We start from the raw sequence: 23,764 nt of genomic DNA, 5'->3' as shown, positions 1-23,764 counted from the left end.
TAATCACAGTCTTATTTTCTTTTAGAGGGCTGGGAAGGTGAAAGTGGGAATTTTTGGCAAGCTGTTAATTTAATGTACTGGTCCACAAGCAATCTGTACAGTGACAATCTTACATCTTCCAGTTCAACTGTGACATGGGGAGGATTAATACAGAAGAGAAAAAAGCTCCTGTTCAGAGAAATAATAGGAGGAACAACTAGAAAATCAGGTAGTGTTGCTGTTTTCTGGGGAGATGTACTTAGCACTGGTGACAGAATAAAAGGAAAATACTGTCTTTTCCTTGAGATTATTAAGCAGACACTGGGTTTGCTGATGCCAAAACTGGTCTTACTCATACCAGCTCAGATAGCTGTGTTAATGAATTTCTTTGGTTAATGGACCCACTTGTCCTTAATGGATCTGTCTTTTCTCCTCCACTGATTATTCCTTTTTTTGTGGCATGCTCCTGCCATATATTTCTATAGCTTAATTCACATATGTTTTGTATGATCTAGAAGACTGCTTCATCTGGTTAATTTTGTGCTCCCATCCATCAGAGTCATGAAGCCATAACATCACTATACATATGGATGTTTTTTGTATGGAGGCTTAATATATCTAATGGGCTGCCTTCCCATATGGGGAAGCCAATGATTCCAGGTACTGTACATACCAAAGTAGATACATGTCTTTATTTGCAGTTTGGCTGATTAGTAGAGAGCTTAGAAAATTGTAATATTCTCCAGCTATAGTGCAAGTTCTACTGAATTTCTCATTGTATATGTTATAAAATAGATGTCCCTAATAAAGATCTAGATAATGACTTTAAAATGCTCAAAAAAGGCAAATGCTTCATTATACCTACGCATTTCTACCATTTAGTGCCTTAAAGGATCCCTACAATCTCCAAAGGTCAGGTTACATTTTCCAGTTAAAATACCAATACCTGTACATCTCAGGCAGTGTTTGTGGATAGTCTTCTATAGACTTTGTGTCTTTCCTTGTGTGTATGTCTTCTTTTATTCAGTGAAGTTTCCCAATATGTTCTGATGCTTATTTTATTTATTTTATTTTTTTTCTTTCTCTTATGCAGCCAGCATTTCATATGCACAAGGGAAAGGCAAAGGCAGCTGAGGGGTCCAGTTGAGAGTATCTGTGTGAAAGAGTGCAGCAAGGTGGGAAGGTGACTTGGCTTGTGTTCATTCCCAGTTTCAAGCCACTGACAATGTTCACTCTGCGAATTGTGTTCTCTTTAACAGAAATCCAATGATTTCCCTCTGAGGCAAAACTTAAGCATTGTTCTGGAGCTAATTTATTTCAAAAACTGCTCTTACTTGGCAAAGTGGATGACACAATTACCTATGACTCTCCTAATCCCACATTATTTTCTGATACTAATTGAAGTTAGGTCTCTTACCCTGTGTGTAAATCCTACCCTGTGATGCAACATCCCCGTTCATGTATTGCATGCTTTTAGTTCCATGCCAAAAAATCCTGCTCTGATAAAAGCTTCAATACAGCCTGCATCATAATGAAATTAAACTGACTGGGGGAAAGACCACATACAAATAGTTTTGTCAGGGCCATGGAGCCCGGCTGATGCCCAGAGACACTTGGGCCCAGCATTAGGTGATGTGACATGGTCCTGCAGTGTGAATGCAGGCGATTCTCCAGCCCTGGACACAAAGGCCTGGCATTTCTTCCTGGGCCAGATGCTTGTAGCAGTAGAGGTGTGAGGTCATGCTGACAGGTCAGTCTGGGTGGGAAGTCATGGTGTGTAGGACGGCAGCAAGAAAACAAAGCTTTATGGATGGTGCTGTTCCCATTTCGACTTAGCTATACTGCTTCACTGTATTCTCACTGCTAGGTGGCATTGCTTTTGCATGTAATTTGGTTTCTTTGGCACTGTGCTCACTTTCTAAAGACAAAAGGCTGTATTGAATTTAAGCTAAATCTTACTCAGTTGGAATGATCCCTTTAAACCTTGCAAATGAGATCTTAATCTACTGGGGAAGCTTTCTGAGGTTTGTTTGGGTTTTTTCCATTGTGTGCTTCTGTGGGTCCAGGATGAAATAAACTTTTCTTTTTAAGGTACAATTTTTGATATATCCAATTAGAAATTTCTTTTACAGTTGTATTTTTTAGGTTATGTGGTGGGAGTCTGGAAACTCCTAAAGATGATGTCACAATGGTGAAAGAATAGTCTGACAAACAGCAGGACTGCAAAGGAATAATCTGTTCCTTGTGTCTTCTACCTACATCAGAATTAAGTGTAGAGCTGCACCCACAGAATTTGCCAACACTCAGGGCTGTGTATAAATGCATGCACATGAAAAGCTCATGTGTTTTACTAAGGCTTTATTCCCACCCTCTTCTGGCTGCAGCTGTGCTGGCTGAGACGGTTCCTGCCCTAATAACTCCTTACTGCACTTCTGCCACAGAGGTGACTGTGCCAGCTGAGCTGCTCCTGTGCTTGGCTCCTAATCCATTCTGCTGGAAATGAACAGGGCTGCTGAAGGTCTATTACTGTAACAGTGTTAACTTTTTTTACTAAAGAGGGTCAGAGATTGCTTGCAAGGAAAACAATGTGTGTAAAACTGGCAGGGCAATTATTTCCAACATCAGAGCAGTAATGAGCCTCCATAAAATAGATTGTAATCTTCAGTGGGCACTGCCAGAACTGGAAGAGTTGTTGATGGCCTTGTGTGCATTTAATTTATGTCACTGATTTTTCAGGATTTTCCTCTTGCTGTATAGGTATGACCTTAGGTTTGTTCACAGGTAGTTTGTGTTAGCCATGGTCAGGATTCAGTTAAATGAAAATATTTATAGACTTTGGTTCATTAGGTTTTTCCCCCCGTTTTAACTTTATCTGTTTTACATTCTTGCCAGAGCTACTCTGAGAGCTCTGTACTGATTCAGAATCAGGCCTCCTGTTCTGTTTAAACACATGCAATTTATTTTAAAAATAACAAGATTAAACATTGAAAATAAATTGTCAGGATCTATCACTGAACAGAAATCCTTGGGGTCTGGTTTAATTCAAAACCCACCAAAATCAGAAAGATCAATTAGAACAGCCCTTATGTGGCTATTATCAACATTTTGTCTGAGAACTCGATGAATTCTAAAACTTTTTAAAAACACCTTTTTTTCCCCGCTCTTTGCTATTTTTTTTCTTGTTGGTTTATGCCCTATTTTTTATGGTAGTAAACTAATATAGAGAAGAGAATTTTTAAAGATCGCAAGATTCTTGGCTGTTTGAATCCCATACCATTCATTTTGTGAATTCAGTTTCACTCTTTTCTGGCAGACATTAAAATAAATAAACATTGGCTGAGCTGAGTAGATAATATTAGGTGATTTAGAACTGGCTTTAAAACAAGCATTATAAATCCCAGTGTTTGCATAATAAATGATTAATAGTTTGGTTATTAAAATGTTGACATTTATCTGTTATTCTCTATCTGTTGCATTAACACTGATACATCATTGACTTTTAAATTAGGAGGAATATTGTAAATGTAGAAAAAAAATGGTATTGATGCCAGTTTGAAAAAAAATCAATGCAAACCAATTTATCATTTGGGCATAGTTTATTAAACTAAAGATAGTTTAGAAGCTTGTATACTGTGAAATCCAACACATTTTGGACCAGACTTTGTCCACATTTCAAGCTGAAGAGCTTCATGGCAGGATAATATTTTAGCACTGTGCTACAAAAAATTGTTGTCAAAGCACAAGAGACTGAATATAGATACTAGTTTGGGTAAACTCCAAATTTGTGCATACATATGGATTGTCAGTAGGTTGGTCTTGTTAAGAGGTTTTACTTGTATATGTGATTTCACTTATATATTTAGAGTGGGTTTTCAGGAGGACCTCCCATAGTAATAAAGGAGAGAAGGGTGTTTCTCTAGGTGTTTGCCTGACTTCCAGTGTTTTAGCTGGATGTGTATTATTTCTGTTTGACCATTTTGTTCAATTTCAGTCCCTTGGAAAGGTAAAAAATGAAATTGTCTAAAAGCACCCATGATAATTTCAGTTAGTTTTGTGGAAAATTATTCTCTAAATATTCTGGAAAACAGAGGAAAACTGATCCAATTATCAATCACACAGGTTTGTAGAGAGCAAAACCGTTTGAAAAAATGTTAAAATCACATTTATTTTTAAAATATGAATGAATAGAAATTTGTATCAGTAGTTAACATATGGCATGCACACCATTTAAAATGTGTATGTTTAGTGAAGTTATGTCAGCAAGCAACAGCTGCATGTTAGAAGTAGGAATCTGTATGACACTGACGAGGTAGAAATACTGTGGGTACATGTGCACAATCAAGGCATTATGATGACAATGTCAAGGCACTTTAGACAGAGTTGGCTTTTAGAAGGCAGATGTTTGAGAGTGGCTTCAAAACCAGAAAATCAAAGTTTTTTTTTCTTGTTGACACTTTTCCTTCTACTTTACAAAGATTGTAAAATCTTTGGTGTTCCCACAGGTACATTAGGATACAAAGCAATTATAGAAAGCAAAATAAATCCTTAGTTTATTGGCTAAATTTGGAAACAATTTTTTGACGTTTCTGACCATCCTTCAAATAAGGATGTCAGAGTGCAGAGGTCAGGGTATAGAAGCCTTGGGATATCAAAAGGTGGTGAGAAGAATGGCTGGGATTTCCAGCAGCCTGAGTGTACTCTTTTGTCTCTGGTGGTCAGTTGTCGAGGATGATGCCTGTGGACATCAAAGAAATGTACAAACAGTGTTATCAAGGCCTGTCCTTTGCCCCCTGCCATGTAATGGGCCTCTTTTCAGGAAAACATTGGGAAAGCTGAGAAAGCGAGTTGTCCTATCATAGTGCTATTAATTCAGCAAGAAAGCGGATCAATAACATTTGCACTAACCAGTAAAACAATCTGTTAGTTTCTAAAAATGCAGATTAGTCAAGCCTATAAATTAGACACTGCACATTCAAAAATCAATTTCAATTTTTTTTTTTATAATGTGTGTGTAATGAGATCTTAGTTTCAAAGAATTTCTTGCCTTCTTGGAAATATTATGGAGAACTGATCTGAGAAAATGAAACAAAACAAATAACCCTATCTTCCTTTAATACTTGCAAAGAAGTTTGGTTTGTGGGGTGTTTTGTTTGGTTGGTTTTATTAATGTGTTATATGTACTGAGGTATTGTTTAAAACAAAAAGGAGCCGGTATTTCATGCAATTCATGCTTGAAATATTGACTTTGATAACTGGAAGAGTTATGCCATCATTTTTAAGATAATATATTTCAAATCCATTCAACCTTTTAGCACACTGATGAAGGAACAGCTATTTTGAGCTGTTTGTGCTAAATGCAATAAAATGGTATGACAAAAAAAAAAGCCAACAAAAAACTACTGTCTGCTTCTTGTAATTTTGTATTTCTTTTTAGAGATCAGAGCTTTTTAAACCCTCAGTTTTGAAAAGAGATATTGAAACTTCTAGTGGTGAAAATCTGGGGTAATAATCTGGTCCTGAACCATATAACAGCTTATTAAGCCTAAAATACAGGACTAACAGAGAGGAAGGCAGCCTAAAAATGGGCTTGTGCTGGTGATTCCTGTGAACCAAACTCTGGGGTTTTTCAGCTGATTCAGAGCAAATGATATTTAGAACCTGTGTCATTATGCAATGCTGTGGCCATTCTTGAACTAAGTAGACACAGTGCAAAAAACATTCTTCACAGGACTGAGGGCTCAGAACAATTTCTGACTATGGGTCAGTCTCTATAAATATTTGATAGACTCAGTTTTTAAGATTCACTTCTGCACACATTTTGCCAAGAATATATTATTAATTAGAATGTACCTGACATCTTTAATAAAATTAGACCACATGAATCCACATAACTGTATTATTGTTATAAGAAAACTACATGAATTCAATATGAAGATACTTAAACCAAATGGCAATGTAAATATTAAATATAAATCTGTGGTGAAACAACACCACACCTAAATAGAAGAAATTGGAGCTGAGATTTTTCAGGATGTGGTTATGTGGCATCTTTAAATATAGCTGAAATTGTAAGTGCAATGTGGTTTTGAAAGTCTGAAATGAAACTGTTTGAGGAACATGTGTTTCTCTGCCACACTTCATTTTACTGTAATTTAGGACTGAAGAGAAAACTTTTATATAAACCTATGAGTTAAGTTTAACTGGGAGAACATGGGTAATAATATCATTGTTGCTGCATTAAAGTTTATAACAAGCAACAGATGTGCTGGGATAATTGTTATTTATTTGGATGGATATTGCACTTGAAAACTGGCATTTGGGTTGCTACGATGACTCATCATTACTACCTTCCTGTAGCCTCATTTAGTAAAGAAGATGAAGTGCTACAGATTTGCTTGTGTGCTTGAGTGAGCAAAGAGAGGCTACGTAGTCATATTCATTTTCCTTGCTGCTCTGAGAGTCCAAATGCTTTTCACTTTCAGAGTATGGATCTTGAACATGGATACTATGTATTCCATAGTTAGTATATTTTATAATGGATCATATTTTGCTACCTCTGGAAAAAAAACCATGGAGAACAAAGTATTGCATCTCTTATAGCGTTTAAACCTTTTTCTTACTACACCTGTGTTTTTTTCTTACTACACTTGTGGCTTTTTCTTGTCATAGTTGCAGCCTGATTTTGCAAACTTCTCTGTCCCTAACTTTTCACAAGAGAGTATTTTCAATGAGTGAAGAACATCCTTCTCTATTAATTTGAGAGGTACAGATTTGGTGGATGGAGTGTTCAATGCATGAAATGTTAGTAGGGTCTGTTGTGATAGGACAAGGAGTAATAGTTTTTTTAAAAAAGGAGGTTAGATTAAGATTAGATATAAGGAAGGGGTTTTTTTTTGGTAGAAGTGGTGAAACACGGGCATAAATTGCCCAGAGAGATGGTAGATGCCTGTCCCTGGAAACATTCAGAGTCAGGTTGGATGGTACTGTAAGTGACATGGTCAAGCTGGACATATCCCTGCTTGGGGCAGGGAGGTTGTGCTAGATGACCTTTAAAGGTTGCTTCCAATGCAAAACATTCAGTGATTCCATGATTCAATGTTTTTCCTCCTGAAAGAAGCAGGATAGCCACTGGAATTATCATGCAACAGAACTGAAATGAAGAAATTGCTGTTATTACTGCTTATCTTCTGGCATTTTGTTTTTCTTTGCTTGTTTTTGATGTGGTACAATTAGATTAAATTGTTAAACTCAAATTTTACAATAATTTCTGAAGAAGTGGTCTCCTGTGGTGTTTAGCAAGTTTTTGATCTAACAGTTTTTCAGAAGAGTTTTGATTGTGGATATCTAGAGATGTATTGATTACTAATATCTTTGAATTTTGTCACAAATTTATAAGAAAGGATTCTACAGGAAACCTGTTACATACCATGGGAAAGCGCATGAGAATTTGATAATATGAAAGAAAGTGAAAAGCAAATGCTGCTGGGTAACACACATTTTGTGTTTGGAGAAGTTGCAGCCTACATTTGGATGACACTGCAACAAACTGTGTCAGCTCCCATTCAAGATGAGGTTCCTATCTTTAATTTCTGTATTTTAAATTAAGGCTCATTATTACTTAGCTCTTCCCTTTAATGTGTGCTGAATCTCATGTTTAGTCTGACTTTCCTCAGAAAATGAAGAGTACAGTCAGTGCTCATTGATACTGCACAATCATGGGACAGAGTAAGAGAGAGGAAGTAAAAATAATTTAAAACATATCAACTAATAAGGATACACATAAAAAATGTGAACCTGTTTGTGAAGAGAATGTGAAGAGAATGCTGAGTGGCATGAGCAGCATTACCCTCAGTAGTGTTGTGTGTAACCAAAGGCAGGGAGCAAACACAAGGCTTATATCATAGTTTGGACTATCTACCCACAGCAAATCAGGAGTTGATGTAGAAGCTTTTACTATTATAATGAATCAGATATTCAGCTTGCTCCTGTATTATTTAATCTATGAAGTTGAAAGGTAAAGAAAACAATGTCACTTATTACATGGGTATCTGTGTAGCTGCAATAGCATTATAGTGTCTACAGATTTGCAACAGTCTCAAAATGTAACTCTTCCATCTTTTTAACTGTGATAATTTTAAAACCTAGTGGTGTCCCACCAGGCTTTAAAGTGTCAGTATTAGTTATTTCATTGTTCAATATTCCAGTTCTTGGAAAGGAGAGGTGGGTGGACGTGGAGTATGTATATAATTTTTGAGAAGGGCATTGAGAGTAAATAGTTTTAAAAAGACAGTGAGAAAAGAAGTCAGAGAAAGTAGGACAAAGAAGGGAAAACTGTGACCAGAGTGCACATGGACTTGAAGGCAGAGTCGGAAAAGCTGGTAAGGCAGTTTGTGGTGAGCCTGAGCTGGAACCCCCAGTCAGAGTGGTTCCTGGTACAGTTTTGGCCTGTGGCACTCTGTAGTCTTCCAGGCAGTTCTTGGGCTGGGAATGCACCAGGGACTGCTCCCAGAGCACATGGACCTCACATGCTGTCCCAGCAGCTTTTCTCCACTAAAGCATTTCCACAGCCATCCCGTTCCACGCTGTGAATCACCACTGGGATGACTTGATCAGCCCTGGCACTGATCAAAATTCTGACTCAAACTGCACTTAATATGCCCACAAAGCCGCAGGGCACTACATGCATTCAGGGGAGTGGGCATGACTGTGCCAGCACCAGTGGCCTGGTTTTACCTGTCAATATAGACATGGCAAAGGAGCAGCATTCCCTGTTTGAGTGTAGCTGATAAGTGGGTGGGGTTCCTGAGAAGCGGCAACCTCACCTGAGTGGGAGTGCTTGCCTTGTTGAGCAGTGCTGTCGGCAGGGGCTTCATCTGTATGTGCCTTCTGATAAACTCATTTCTCTGGAGTCTGTCACTTAAGGCTGTTGAATGTGGCATACAGAGAAGTGACTAATAGCAATAACTAAAAGTTACATTTCTGCGTAAGGGACATATTTTGTCTTTGCCTTTTATGCAAAATTCTTGTGAGGTCATGCAAGTAGAGTGATGACTGTCAATTAATGAAGGAAACTACAGGATAAGCAAATGTTGTATTATGCATTGATCGCTGAACCTCAGTCTGAGAACACATAAGATTCTGTGTGTGTGTGTGTGTGTATGTGTAGGTCCAAATAGGTATATATGCACAGGTAGTTCCTACCCACATGATTTATTTTTATCCATCACTAGGATGTAGCTATTGCTTGGAAAGGACTTCTTAATAGCATACTGGGACACTGTTGTGTGAAAAAAAAACCAAACCAAAGTGGTATTTGTTTTATTTGTTTAAATAAAATTTATTTGAAGGAAGCAAAAGCTTCAAAACTGCTTCTAAAGTAAAAACCTATTTAATCAGTGAAAGTTCTGTAAAGCTCTGCTTTGGTAAAGGATATCACCTTAATGGGAAGAGGCTATTCATGTAGTGTATAGACTGGTAATTGAATGCAGGAGATGATGAGGCCAAGATAATAATGTACAATTTCTAAGTCCATAATGTCAAGCACTGAAAGAAGTCATCAGTCAAAGTGTTAGGAAGAGTGACTTAGATAACAGAATTCTAGAAGAGGTAGGGTTATTTTCTGTGAACCAATTATTCCTACCTTTTCTTCTTCAGAATTTTTAGCACAGGAGACAATGAAGAAGGATAATATTTCAATCTGAAAGTGACCTGGGCTCTCCTATGGGCTTGACTCATACTTATCTTTAGGCAGAGATGATGTTCCTGAGTCGAAGACAGCTTGTAAACAAGCAATAGTTATGATTATTCCTCAGTAATTTTTCACGTTTCCCTGTATAGGATAAATTCTTGAGAACACTTCATTTACAGTTCATCCCATATTCTGTCACAGAGGTAGTGTTTGGGTACCTTTGATAGGATGTTTTTCTTTATTCTTCAGGCAGATGAACTACTCAGAATCAAAGACAGTTGAAGCTTTCCAAGTTTTTGTTAGAAGTTTAAATTTGTTTCTGTCTGATCTTGTGCTAATACTTCTGAATGCATCATCTTCATGCTTTCAAATTGCACCATAGATTGTGATATTTTTCTGAAAGAGCCTTTATCAAAGGTCTAGAAAAAAGAATGTGTTTTATATGAAATGATTACTGCTATTGGAAAAATGATATGTGTGTGTAAAATGTACTGGATATATAATTACAGGGGAAAATAGATGCTGGCAGTTGTCTAAGAGCCACCCATTAAAGGCAAGAAATTTGCTATTACATAAAACTTGCTCCTAACATGTCAGTTGGTGCAATCTGTCCAGCTGTGGTGTTTCAGACATACCACTTTGTACTGTTCCTGCTGTCTGTTTAGAGTGCTGTTCCATTCTTTCATCCAGTCACATGAACTCTGTTCTTTAAGTCTCTCTTGATCATAAGAGACTGTTCTCTGCTGCAGGGACAATGTACAATGGGTAATACTCAAATGTGAGAGCAATGCCCAGCATTTCTGAAAAATGTGAGATACTATCAACCAGCTGAAATAATACTATGTACAATTTGTACTGCTTTTTAAAATAGATCTATTGCTCTGGATTGCCTTTCCTACTAATACTTCTTGTGTATGTTTTGCAGAACATGCAATCATGATTTCAAAAAAGAACAAGACAAAATGTCAAACAAGCCAAAAATGTCATAATGACAGTGTTTCCCCTGCAGCTTCTTTTCTGTAGTATGATGTGTCAAAAATGCTAAAGATTTTAACATTGCTTTCAGCATAATGACAGAAATCACACATCTGTCAAATTGAGCCTTAATTTTGTTGACAAATTTATTATCATTCTGGCAGACTTGGGTCCAGAATGGCTTTTTGATAAATACTTAGAATAAAAGAGCAAACATTATACTTGATTATGTAATTATGTAATGAATACTTCCTTTTAAAAACTTCTTACTGCTTTTTCCAAAGGTCAGCAGCAGCATATGTAGTCACTATGCTATTGTAGCACCATATTTTGGTTGTTCAGAATGCTAAAGTAGATTTTGTAGAATCTTTGCCTTTGCAATTTGACACTCAGTATTCTGTTTAAAGTGAAGTTTTGAGGCCTTGGAAACTGCATTGAATTTTATATGGTGGCAACATAATGAAAGTATTTTCACATTGTAATATGTTCACAGTAGGTAACTTTAATGTATTCAGTTGAAAAGTGCAATTATGTTAATATGTGAGAAAATGATGGAAAATGTATCCCTTTGTATTTTTTGCTTGGTGTGAATTGATAGACTAAACTTGTTTAAATGTCTGTGCTGTTTTGAATTAGGTATAATAAAACTAAAGTAAAGATGTATTGATTCTTAAGAACAGAATGAGAAAAAGGATACAAAGTTTGCAAAATAATGTCTGTAGCTCCTCCAAATAAATTCCTGTTGTTTTTATGTATGGAAAACCAGGGGCAGCTGACTTCCCAGTCCTTAGTACTATTTATTCTATTTGCAAATACTAGACCTGAATCGATTTTGGTTTTTAATGTTAGAAAAATCCCTATGTTTGAGTCCCTCTTCCAGCCTTCTTGTAATGCCACTTTAGGCACTGGAAGGTGTTCTAAGGTTTCCCCAGAGCCTTCTCCTCTCCTGGGCTGAACAACCTGAACACTCCCAGCCTGTCTCCATGGCAGAGGCACTCCCTCCCTCTGAGCCTCTTTGTGCCCTTCCTCTGGACTTGCTCCAACAGGTCTGTGTCCTTCTTGTGCAGGGACCCCAGGGCTGGTGCAGCACTGCAGGGGGCTCACCAGAGCAGAGCAGGGGCGCAGAATCTCCTCCCTCCCCTGCTGTCCACGGAGATTTGGATGCAGCCCAGGACACGTTTGCCTTTCTGGGCTGCCTTTCATGTGCAAGGGCACGTGGCTGGCTCATGTTGATTTTGATCTCTACTCTTATTGCAGCTCAATTAAGGAGCAGTAGAGAAACACAACAGGAGATGTGAAAACTTTATGCTTTATTTTTCCTCATCTACAGCTTACAATTTTTCAAAAGTGACAGGGAATTTCTAGCACTGCCCAAATAAGGACAAAATATCTTTTTTTTAATCAGAAAACTTACTTTGAAGATTGTTTTTATGTGGCCATATAGTTAGGCTTTCCAAGCAGAATTACAGAAATAGAATTATTTATTTCTCTAAATTCCATATGTCTTCCAACATTTAAACAAAATAATAAATGAGTTGCATTCAGATCTGAACTTTTCCACAGTTTGACACGGATTGAAATTTTTGAACTCAGACTCTTAAAAGTATTTAGATAACATTACCTGGCATGGATTTAATTTGTAATTAGAGGTTCAGATGCTCATAGAAGCTACACTAATTTCACTTCAGACTGTAAATCTGAATGTAAGTCAGTAAAATGGAGGAAGAAGATATCCTTACTTCTCTCTTGTTCTCTGTGGGTGATATTAAGTAATCACTGAAGTATTTAGGAATTGTGATACCTAATCCATGATCTGAAAGAAGAAGAATTGGAGGTTGTGGTAGATCTCAAAAGTGACATGGTACAGTTTTTAAGTGAGATTGAAAACTATACTGTTGTGAGCATTCTCAATTAATGCATCCAATACACAGCACTAAGCTCTTTAGTATAATAAGTGACCAGGTGATGGAATTCTGAAGAAAAAAAATGTACAAACCCAAGGTGAACTAAAGAAATTAAAACTAATGATTCATGGTAATTAAAGTAAAATGTTTGAATAGAAAGATGTTCTGTAGTACAGCAGCTGTGGGTATAATTGTACTGTGTTACCCTTGTTTGGCTTGCAGACAGACATACATGTTCCTCTCTCGATGCACTGAATTTGAAAAAGCCATCTTGGCTACACACAGACATGATTCCTTCCAAAGAATATGTGGGGTCTGGAAGTACACCACAATGGCAAATTGGGAAGTAGCTGCAAAGCAAGGCAGTGAGTGGGGATGGTATGAGTATCTTCAGTAGTTTGCAGTGGAATAGCCTCCTCTCTGGCTCAGTAGCTGGAGACAGGCAGTGGGTTAGCACAGGCATATCAGATCCCACACACTGAGCACAGCATTTGTTCAATTAGTTTCAGTTCACGTTCGCAGCAGAATGCAATGTGCCTGTTCCCCAGGTATGAGATGTGCCACGTCTTGTCTCCTGACCCAATGTATTGTACAGCATCCTCCATCACATGGCTTGGCATACGAGGTCTTTCACAAAGAGAGCGCAGAAAGTTGAGAGTTCTTAAGAGCTGTTTTTCTAAGCACTCAAAGGGATGTAACTCAGCCTGGAGGTTCAGAGGCTTTTTTGCCCATTACAATTATTACAGATGAAGGAACACTCTTAAAGAAGTGTTTTGAACAGTTGTAGTCTTTAATAGCTACAGAAGCATTGGTCAGGCTGTAGCTTTCAAGTTTTTAAAAAATGGTCTGTGAAAATTCATTTAAGATTTTTACACAGATACAGCATGACTGAATATGTGGTGGATGCTTTTGTGCAGTGTGGCAATAAAAAATAAATGTGGGTTAGACATGAATGCAGCAACAGTTTGTGACTGTTAAGAGAGATGAAGAAACACATGTGACATTCTGAAATATTCCTGTTGTGCCCTGAAGAAAGGAAGGATTTTTCTGGTGTAGGTTGTACCAGTTGTAAAACAATGTGTCTGATTAATAATGCATTCTATTGAAAAGGAATGGGAGGTTTGCTGAGGTATGATTCATCGTTGTCTGTTGCAGTAATTAAGTCTGTTGCTTGCTTTGAGGTCAGCATGACCCTGTTTATTTTAATTTTTCAGTCTCTGGAGAAAGGAGGGCCTTGTTTTACTCCTTGTGGAATTAAAGCTGAGTGCACAGTGCCTGGATGTAAACCAGTGTGTACACAGTCTGATCAGGTGATGGGGAGCTGGAAGCAAACTGGAAGCAGAGTCACTTAACAATGCAGATGTACACATAGACGTGCCAGTTTTTGCCTTTGAGAAGAGGATTTAGTTTGAAATGGAGGATGTGATTCTGTGTCTTGTTTCTGTGCTTCTTTTGCAATTTGAGATGCTCTCAGATATCCTGCCTGGCATGGTCTCCTACAGGTGTTTGTGGTGCCTGTGTTGCTGCCTCAGATACCCCGGAGCATATCAAAGAGCACTAAACATCTTTGTGTAAGCAAGTGAATTGAGCCCCAAGACTCCTCAATGCAGAGGTCTTTGTGCAGCTCCAGCTGCAGCACCTTGTGGTCAGTGAAGCCAAGTGTGGTGAGTGGAGCTGGGGGAAGGAGTCAGCTCATGTCGAGCTAAATAAACACTGGCAGCTGGTCAGCTGAATCATCTCTCAGATCTCTCTCAGATCCCTTGGTTTTATCGATTATAATGGAAATTTCTGCCTAATGAAACAGCAGATATCTGGAGTCTAATTCCCCTGTAGGTGCCTGGTTTACCCAGTTCACTGGTTTACCTGAGGTGTCCATAAAGGACTGGCACATGTGACAGAGGACTTGCTTCAGAACTCTGCTTCTTTGGAGCAGCAGTCAGAATCCAGACAGAACTACCCAGAACATCTCAAAGTTAGACAATGCCTGTGGTTAGGCAGCTGAATTGCAGTCTGTATTTCTGGGTGATCTTAAAGGTCCCCTTTTGTACATCTTCAAAGTACAAGACTGAGAGTGTTTCTTGTGGAGGAGACAATCTGGGCTGCACATAAGTACTCTCCATACCAGTGTGGTATGTATTTTTAGCTTATATAGATGATATTTTATGTAAGATTTTGTGCACACTCCAATATTATTTCTGTATAAACACAAAAGGCATGTATGCCTACAGCCATTTAAACAACATTTTGAGAAGAAAAATAGTTGTCTCACAATTAAATCAGTCATTCAGATTGGCAGGACCCAGTTTTAGTTCTTTCATACACAGTCTGCATGCAGAATGCTTCAAATACTAAGTTCTTGGGGACTTTTCAAGTAACAGTCTCTACTTTTACCTGCTAAGACTGCTGGCTAAATCAGTCATTTGATCATAAATAACCTCTCATCTTCTTGGGGAAAAAAACATTAAACTTTACAATCATATATTAATTTTCCTTTCTGATTGCATGGGGGACCAGTGCTTTCCTTGTTCTGCCTTATAAATGCATGTCCTGGTAAATTGTTTTTATGATGCCATTTATCATTTTTGTTCTCGTGTGCTTTAGACTTTTGAAAATCTTGTAACCCTGAGGTTATAACCTCAAGTTACATGTCCTGTTTCACTTCTATTCCTGTGTTCTCTATCTGTGAAAAACATGTCTTATAGAGTCCTGTAAAATATTATTCTCTTCTTTAATGCCTAGGGTACAAGGTTACAATTTTATATACATTTTGTTGGGATAATTACATGATCAACGTTCCCCTAACAACTGTTCTGTCAGTTCATCGCTTACATTACTGACTCATTTCACACAGATTCAGCAGCTCATTTCAGCAGACAGAGCTCCTCTTTTCTGGTTGATGGGGTATCAGCAGCTGCATAGTGACTAACTTTTCACTGCTTCTGTATACAACATCTCTTATACATAAACTCCATGCTCATTGCCCATTCCTGGAATTCCTGCTCTGGCTACTAATCAAACACAATAGAGCCCTTTGTGCCCTCTTGCCCTTTCTTCTCCTCTGGAACTCCTTCTCCATGCTTATATCCAAAGCAGGCAGGCTTCTTTTCCTTTTTGCATTCCATTCCTGAATGTCAGGTTAACATGTTCCTCTTTAACGTCTCCCCTATGCTAATGTTCTTTAGCACTGATGTGGTGTTTCCAGCCACAAAGCAAAGTCAGAGACAGACACTGCAGCATCCTAGATGTCCTTCTAAAAAACATCCTGGGCAGTGCATCCTAGAGAAATTTTGCTCGTGAATGCACTACAGTTATGGGGCAAATAAGTTTGGCTGGTATTAGTCACATTACACTTCTTTAAAAGGTGAATTTCCTGGCTTTTGTTTTTGTTGGCCTGGTAAATTATTAAAAGTGACTCTTTCAAAAATCACCTCTCACACACATATCTATTTCTTGCAATGTTTGTTTTCCTTTTGGATTTCTCTAAACTTTGGCTGTCAGTATAATACTTCAAGAGCCAGTTTGGTCAAGTTAATATGTTGAAGATACACAGTTGTACCGTGCTGGTAGGAAACCATTCAGTCATTCCTGCATTTCTTAGCTGAAAGAATTTGTACCCCACTTGAAAATGCATGGCTGAGGTCTCCTTCATCTAGTGTCAAATATAGGACATTTATAAAGCTTCTAGTTCACTTCCACAATAACAGAAAAAGATAACAGTCACTCTCCTAAATCATTATTTACTACTTTCTGGACAGTTTCTCTTTCACGTCTTCAATGGAGTGCTTTGTCTAAAATCTAAGAATAGAATTGACTAGACTAGAGTAGAGCCTGTCAGTTGAAAGAGACCCACAGTGATCATCCAGTACAACTACCTGACCAGTTCAGGGCCAATCAAAAATTAAAGCATGTGGAGTATATAGAGAGAGCATATATTTTAAAAAATTACCAAAGAAACAATGAAAACTTTCAATTAATATGAAAATTGTTTTCAGTGAAAGCACTAAATCACCAAAAAGCTTCACGAAGCTTTAAAATTCAGGTTTTTCCCTCTTATGGTACAGAAGAATCAGAAATTGTATCTTGAAAATTTTAAAGTGTTATTTAAAGCATTTTTATAGAAAAAGATACTGTTCTCACCACCCTCCCTAGCCTTGTACTGGTACTTTTGTTTTGCAAATATTAATGGCCATATACTTCATGCCTAGCTAGATGAGGAATCTGATCTAGCAAAACATGAGCCTACAAAAACTATGAGTCTTCAGTTATATCAGCTGACATCAATGCCACTGAACAACAGAGGGGGAATATACAATCAGCAGTGAGAGAAGTTGCTTTTCAGCAGTAACCTGAGTATAGAGTAGCTTGAGCCAGTCATGAAACCATGTCCTGGGAGTGAAGGGTGAAAATGAAGTTTCACAAGCTGTACCGAAAATACTCTGCATATAAGGTTACACAGAAACTTAATGCAGCTGGGAGTCGAGACAAGTGCTTGATTTTACTCATTTCAGTAATATTTAACTGAGTTTAAAATCAAGCATGTAACTGAACATTGCATGAGGAAACTCAATTAGAATTATTGGTTTTATCTTCTGAAGTTATTTGTTGCCTAAAGAAATGTTTGATAAATATGTTTTTACCAGAAACATTCTGTGTGCATGTATTCTAGCTGTATCTTGAAAAGATGCAGTGTTTGTTTAAATATGATGCAACAGCTGTTTCTTTGTATATCCAGTGTTATATTGAGCATGTTCTGTCAAATATTGTTTAGACTTCCTATCCTTTTATACAGGAGATAACGGGCATAGTACCAACACAAAGATAATATTGCTACATACCTGATTTCATTCTCCTGTTAATCTTTTCTTCTGTGAGCAAAACAAAATACCTACAGTACACACTTCATGCTTTCTTTAGTGATTTTGATACCTGTATAGTACAAAAGGACACCCTTATTTCTTAAAAAAACCCAAACCATTTCAGTCCTTCTAAAAGCCTCCAACAAAACTGTTGATGTTAATAATGTTTCAGACTGATAAATTAATGTGTGCCTGGCTGGGAGCACCATGACCCAGCACAGCACTTTTGTATTAATAAGACACAAAGTCACACCATTTATCATTTAGTATAGCCAGTACACAAATTAGAGAACAGCTTGCCAGGGTATATTGTGGTCTCATTACTTAGTTTTTGCCATAGTTGCAGAACAGATAGCTTTGAAACCTTCTTGTGCTCTACTGTGACAGGAGAGCGTTCGTGTCATGGTGACCCCACTGAGTTGCTCAGTTGCGCACAGTGCTGACTCAGGAGCCTTAAGTGTGCTCACCAGTTTGCCAAGCAGCAGACTCTTCTAAATGAAACAAAAACCAAAATTCCACAAAGACCTCAGCACTGGCAGTTAGCACAGGTGTAGGGTATTCAGCACTGCAGTCAGGATATGAAACTTCAGGAGTTGTTTACTGGAAGTCTCTGAGGAGCACATGCTTTCAGTACGGTACAGTATATTTTCTATTGCATATTTCCATGCTGAAAAATACTGTTACTGTTTAATAAAATTATTAATATATAATAACATATACCATCTTATATTTTTCCATTTTATTACTGTGCAAATATAATATTCGTGAGACATTTTACGGCTAATATTAATGTTTTAAACATATTAATTTGTCTGCATTTTCTGTCTCTTATTTGCTGTCCTTGGTTTGAGTGATTTCCTCTTAGGAAAACTTCAAAACACTGAAAGTTAAGACAACTTGAATTTTTAAACCCTCAAAGTAGACAACTCAGATATAAAACTGCTAAGTTCAGTTTCTTAAATGAATTAAATTTGAGGATTCTACTGATACTTTTAACTAAAGATATTTGATGAATGCTTTGAATTGTATATTTTTGTTTACAAATGTTTCTTATTTAATGCATTTTCAACGTATAGTACTTGTGCAGTCAGTCTCCTGATTGAGTAAACCCTGAGACTCAGATCTATTTGTAATGTGATACACTCATCTACAGACAGATGTATTTGCTGTCCACAGAGGGTGAGGTAGATTTTAAGCTACTCCCATTGTATTTGTGTCCACTCTTTGTTCATTAGATGGAAAATATGACCTCGATACAGTAGAGTGTGCTAGTAGAAATCAGTGAAGCTCCCTTCAAGCAGTGAGCCATTTGCTGTGCATGAGGTGGAGCCTCTGAGCCCGTGCACCCCGTGCGCATCCTTGGGGAGCTGCCACAGGCACTGCCCCTGCTGCCCTGGCCGGCAGCTCCGAAGCGTGTTTTAGCTGGACATTCTGGTATCTCTGTGTGCATGTGGCTGCCCCACAGACCTCTGCTGCACTGCTTCCAGGGGTGGGGGGTGGAATGCCTGGAGGGTGGGGGTAGGAATGAGTCTGGAGGCTTGGTGGAAGGAAAAACAAAAGTCTGGTTTTGAGGATTGCTTGAAAAGCTAACCTGTACAACCAGTACAGCATTACTCTTTGTATACTTCTTTTGGATTTGGAAAGGATTCTTGGAAACACTCTATAGCAGCAGAAAACAGAAGAAAGAGAAGTATTGGTTTCCTAGAATTTGCTTTAGAAAATATGCATTTCAAGATTATCTCTCTCCTGACTTGCCAATCTGCTCCCTACTGCTTTACTCTGAGATCTCAAGTGGCTGTTCTCAAAGCACTGGAGGAGATGTCTGAGACAGTTCTTGGAGAGAGAGCTGTGTCTCCTTAGGTAATAGTGAGAGAGCCTTTGCACTTACAGGAATGCCCCAGACCTGTACAACTTGGGGATATTTTTTACTAATTTCCCAGTCACCACTTTGATCATTACTTCCTAGCCCTGATTTGTGGCACCTCCTTCCCTCCCTTTCTCCTCCCTCTACATGGCTTCTTCCTGCTGCTTAACAAGCTCAATTGGTTTTATGTATGTAATTTTTTTTTTTTAAAGAGAGTTTGAAGGTGGCCTCTGGAAGAATTGCTTTCATCCAAAGCCAGGAGCTGATCAAAGCAATGCACAAAAGGAAAGTGGGAGCCAAGGCAGTGCTGCCTGACCAGCCACAGGATCAGGGTTCTGTGCTGGAGAAATAGCAAATCAGCTGCACTATGCTGGAAGCTGCTGATAAGGGATTTTCTCTCCAGTAACACCTGCAGTTTATGAGATTCTGTAGGAAAATCAAGGAAATCTGTATCAGAATACATTGTTTCTGGCAGAGAGGAATGTGAAAGCATTTACAGGATGAAGTGCCACTGCCTAAATGTATTTATTGCCATATCATGTATTAGGCTCAGTCTGCACAGTTAATACAACACTGGATTATCACCCAGCTTACATTTATTTTTATCAAGTGGCTCCTTGGCCCAGTTGTCAAGATAAAGGAATGACAAGTCTTTGAAAAGAAGGTTCATGCCAAAACGAGAAGCAAATAAATGAAAACCAGTGTCATCATCATGTCTAAAATAGACTTCCAGTGAAAATGAAAATAGATTAATAATAGATGCCAAGTCACTTTTTAAAAGTCTAAGTAAAGATTTCTTCTGAATTCTTCTTGCAGATACAGATTTTTGTCAGGCATAACTCCCAGTAGTGCTTATGATTATTATTTTTTAAAACTTGAAGAGTAATCCAATATATGGCTTTTAACAAAGGATTTCTGTTATGAGCAATTAGAACTTTGGCATTTTTTTATTTTATTTAAAATAAATTAAAATATAGTGTCATTTTTAGCACAAAACAGTACTTAAAATATCTCAGAAAAAAATCAGCTCTGGTTTGAGAGTAGGCATAAGAGTTACTAGGGTGAAGGAAGCTTACGTTTTCTGTCGCCATAAAGGAAGACCAAACGTTGTCTTAAAACCAAAACAGTCTTTCATCCTTAATTAATTACAGGAACCTGAATGCAATTGGAGTTTTCTGTTTCCCTGGAAAACTATAGTGTAGGCTGTCACAACTTGGATTCCTTGTCATTAAATTGCCAACATGCCTTAGTCCAGATCCCCCAGCATAGCTGTATATTTTAATGAGTTTATAATGAGTTTATGACAACTTAGATTGCTCTGGATTTCGTCAGGTTTTATTTTATTTTTTTTTTTTTTTGGTTCAATGTAAAGTTGAATTTGTATGAGAAGGTTTTTTTTTTTTGTTTTGTTTTGGTTTTTATTGTTGGGGTTTTTCCCAGATATATCACAATTTATTTTTTTTTCTGTAGAAAATATTAATTTCATTTAATTCATATGTTCCCTGCATGAATTGTAGTATTTAAATTGAAAAAATGAACACTCAGAAGTAATGCTTATTGGATTTGCAGTTGAAAAAATTCAGCAAAAAAATAAGAAAACATTTTTTTAAAAGCTGTCTTTACTATGGCCAAAATGGATGTGAAATAAATTCATAATAAGAATGACCCATTAAAAAATAATTTATTTCCTGCCTGAAGAAAAAAGAAAGCAATAGCTTTTTAATAGTGTTTTATTGACGTGCTTTAACACTGATTTGTCTGAGTTTGTTTTCATCCTTTTTTATATTGATCAGTTAGGAAATGGACTTGATTTTTCAGTAGGTGGGGGAATTTTCCTGTATTGAATTTCGTTGCAAAAATGTCTGTATTAATCTCTGCAACAATCTCCTGAGAATAAAGACATTTCCCAGTTATTTACTTGTGCAGTGAGTGAGAGAACTGATTTCAGTGATTAATATAAGAAATGTGGCTTGGAATCTAGAGTTGCCAAAAAAAAAAAAAAGCTTGACACCTTTCAATCTGTGCTCTTGTTCCAACATCCTGTTGCTTGGAAACATGAGTCAGGGGAGGAAATCATCTCGCTGTTGATGCAGGAGAAAATCCCTGTCTGTAGTCAGCCTGATTTTCAAAATCAAAAGAAGACCTCAGATAAAAATTAAAAGCAAACAGAAGGTAAAAAGAAGAGGTAGAGAGATCTGACTAGTCTTGTTACAGTATGTTTGCTTTATGGAAGCAGCAGCAGAATTGTTCTTGGCTGTATAAAGGTGGTAGGATTTAGTTCTCTGTGACCTGTCATCAACCTTAATCAGAGTCTCTGTGTATCATCATGAGCTACTATCCAAATTTTTTGGAAACCATTAAGTTTAATCTGGACTGGTCTTTAGATAATATTTCTCATATAAGTCCACAAGATATATGGAAGTTCTAAGATCTGGTAACAGAGAATGAACTAGAATTTCTGGCAAATGTAACTGTGGTTTTATTTAAAGGTTTTATAATGCATTTAAAATGTAATGGGCCAAATGGGCTCTGCTGAATGGCCAAACTTTTGTCATATATGAAACACAGAGACTTCTCATTCATCTGCCAGCTTTACTGCTGAGGAATAAATTACTTTCCTGAAAAAGTGGATTTCAATCAACAGATCCATAAGTGACTACTGATTTTATTCTTCTTGATATTGGTAGAGTTTGGCTCAGGAAAGTATTGTAATTTCATTTCTTAGCATCTTTTGAAGCTTGAAAATTTCTCTTTCAGGGTAAGACTAACAGACAAAAATCAAACCCTTCCTGAAGATTTTGATGAAAATCATTTTGGTAAAATGTTGGTCTGGAAGTAATCTCAAATGAGGTGATGGTTCCCATGCTCCGGTGTTATATCATAAACATCAGTCTTATGAGCCCTTTTTTCCCCCTCTCTCTTACTGCCAAGTCAGTCTGGCAGAATAGTGAGGAAACAGATTTGACTTCCAGAAACTAGTATTTTTCTGAGAAACTGGCAATAATCCACCTCTTTACAATGCTTTTAGATGGTTTTGTACTGACAGAAAAAAGCTTTGTAAATTACTTCTACAGGTGATAATTTTGTGGCCCATGAACAAGTAAGTTGATTTCTGGAAGAATAATTTTTAATTTCTCTTTGCTCGTATGGCCTACAGCTGTATCACTAAATGAAACAATTGAAGGAGAGATTTCTGTGTGCCAGAAATAAATTTTCTGTTGTAATGTCTTGGCACAGCTCTGGTGCTTGTACTCCCTCTCTTCAGTAGTTCCCAGACACACATCAGGAGTCACGATGGAGCAGTGAGTGTTCCCGAAGGGCATTTTGGATGGAATAACCTTATTTTGAGACTAGTAGTAAAGACATAAAATATAATACTGTACTGGGTCTCGTGGGGGCTGAATATCAGTGTCTTTTAGTTCTCCTAAGTCAAGAATTTTAACTTGCAGTAAATAATGCTTTCTCCCTCCTCACAGAAAAAATTTAATTGACAGCCTTTTATGTACCTAAATCCATTGTCCATGCAAACAAATCCTTTCTTTCTGTGCAAATGAAAAGCTGCCTTTTGTCATAGTGATAGCAAATTCCGTTGGAGAGATGAGAACATCTTGCTATTCTCCTCTTAGAAATGATACAATAGAAATTATTAAACTATTTCAAAAGAATGAAAGCTGGCTGCTCAAACTTGGAAAACATATTCACTGCTCTAAAGCAATAATGAAAGGATTCATGTAGTAAAGTAGCAGTGTAAATTATATTGTGTAATGCAAAAAACTTGCAAGTTAATATGAAACATTCCCACCTGTAACAATCTGTGACTTGTATCTAAAGCTGAATTTCTTGGTAATCAACCAGGTCTTTCTAATTTCGCGCTTAATTACCTTGATTATTTTTTTAAGACAACATAACACAGCCCACGTATACTCTTTAGTTTCCTCAGTTTCTGCTGAGAGCAGGCTTTACTTATCAGTCTGTTTCAATGGGAGCTGTTAAAAGCCCTGGATTACTTGCCATGCTCTGAAGTCCATAGCATTCCTTAGGCTACTGTCCTTGGTGTAGGATTAAATTTGTCCAGAATTGCTGTGCTAGATCTTCAGTCTTCACAAAACCCTAGAGCTCCTCACAGCAAAAAGTAAAGTGCTGCTGTCTGTTCCACTATGCACAAGATCTCCCTGTGTGATCTGCGTGCTGGGACTGAATGTCCTCCTGCTGCTGGCATGGCCCTCCCTTGCTGTGACCAGTCATTGTCATGGCTCTCATGGAAGGGATTGCCCTCATGGCTGAGGGAAATCCTTACTGGAATCACAGCACAGGAGGGCAGGGTCATAGCAGGTTTTCTTAAACCTGACTAGTTCAACTGCAGTTGAACTTGAAGTTGACTCTAAATGTGACAGACATTCACCTTTAAGAAGGTCCCCATTTTACTTCATTCCATAGTCCCTGTTTACCACTGAAATGCTGATAGTTCTTTATTTGGAATTTGAGATGTTCCTTTAAG

At 37.6% G+C, this 23,764-nt stretch overlaps 1 protein-coding gene across 1 annotated transcript in view; it reads left to right on the top strand.

The window, feature by feature from the left end:
• Window positions 1-17,897: 17,897 nt before the first annotated feature.
• GREB1 (growth regulating estrogen receptor binding 1) overlaps window positions 17,898-23,764 on the top strand; it is a 63,901-nt gene continuing 58,034 nt past the window's right edge. The window contains exon 1 of the mRNA XM_041477922.1: window positions 17,898-18,032. Coding sequence (XP_041333856.1) covers window positions 18,024-18,032 — 9 coding nt within the window. The 5' untranslated portion in view covers window positions 17,898-18,023. The remainder of the gene's footprint in view (window positions 18,033-23,764) is intronic.

Source organism: Pyrgilauda ruficollis, unplaced genomic scaffold, assembly GCF_017590135.1.
Source record: "Pyrgilauda ruficollis isolate IOZ18807 unplaced genomic scaffold, ASM1759013v1 scaffold42, whole genome shotgun sequence".
NCBI lineage: Eukaryota > Metazoa > Chordata > Aves > Passeriformes > Passeridae > Pyrgilauda > Pyrgilauda ruficollis.
This window is presented reverse-complemented; position numbering and strand designations above follow the sequence as displayed.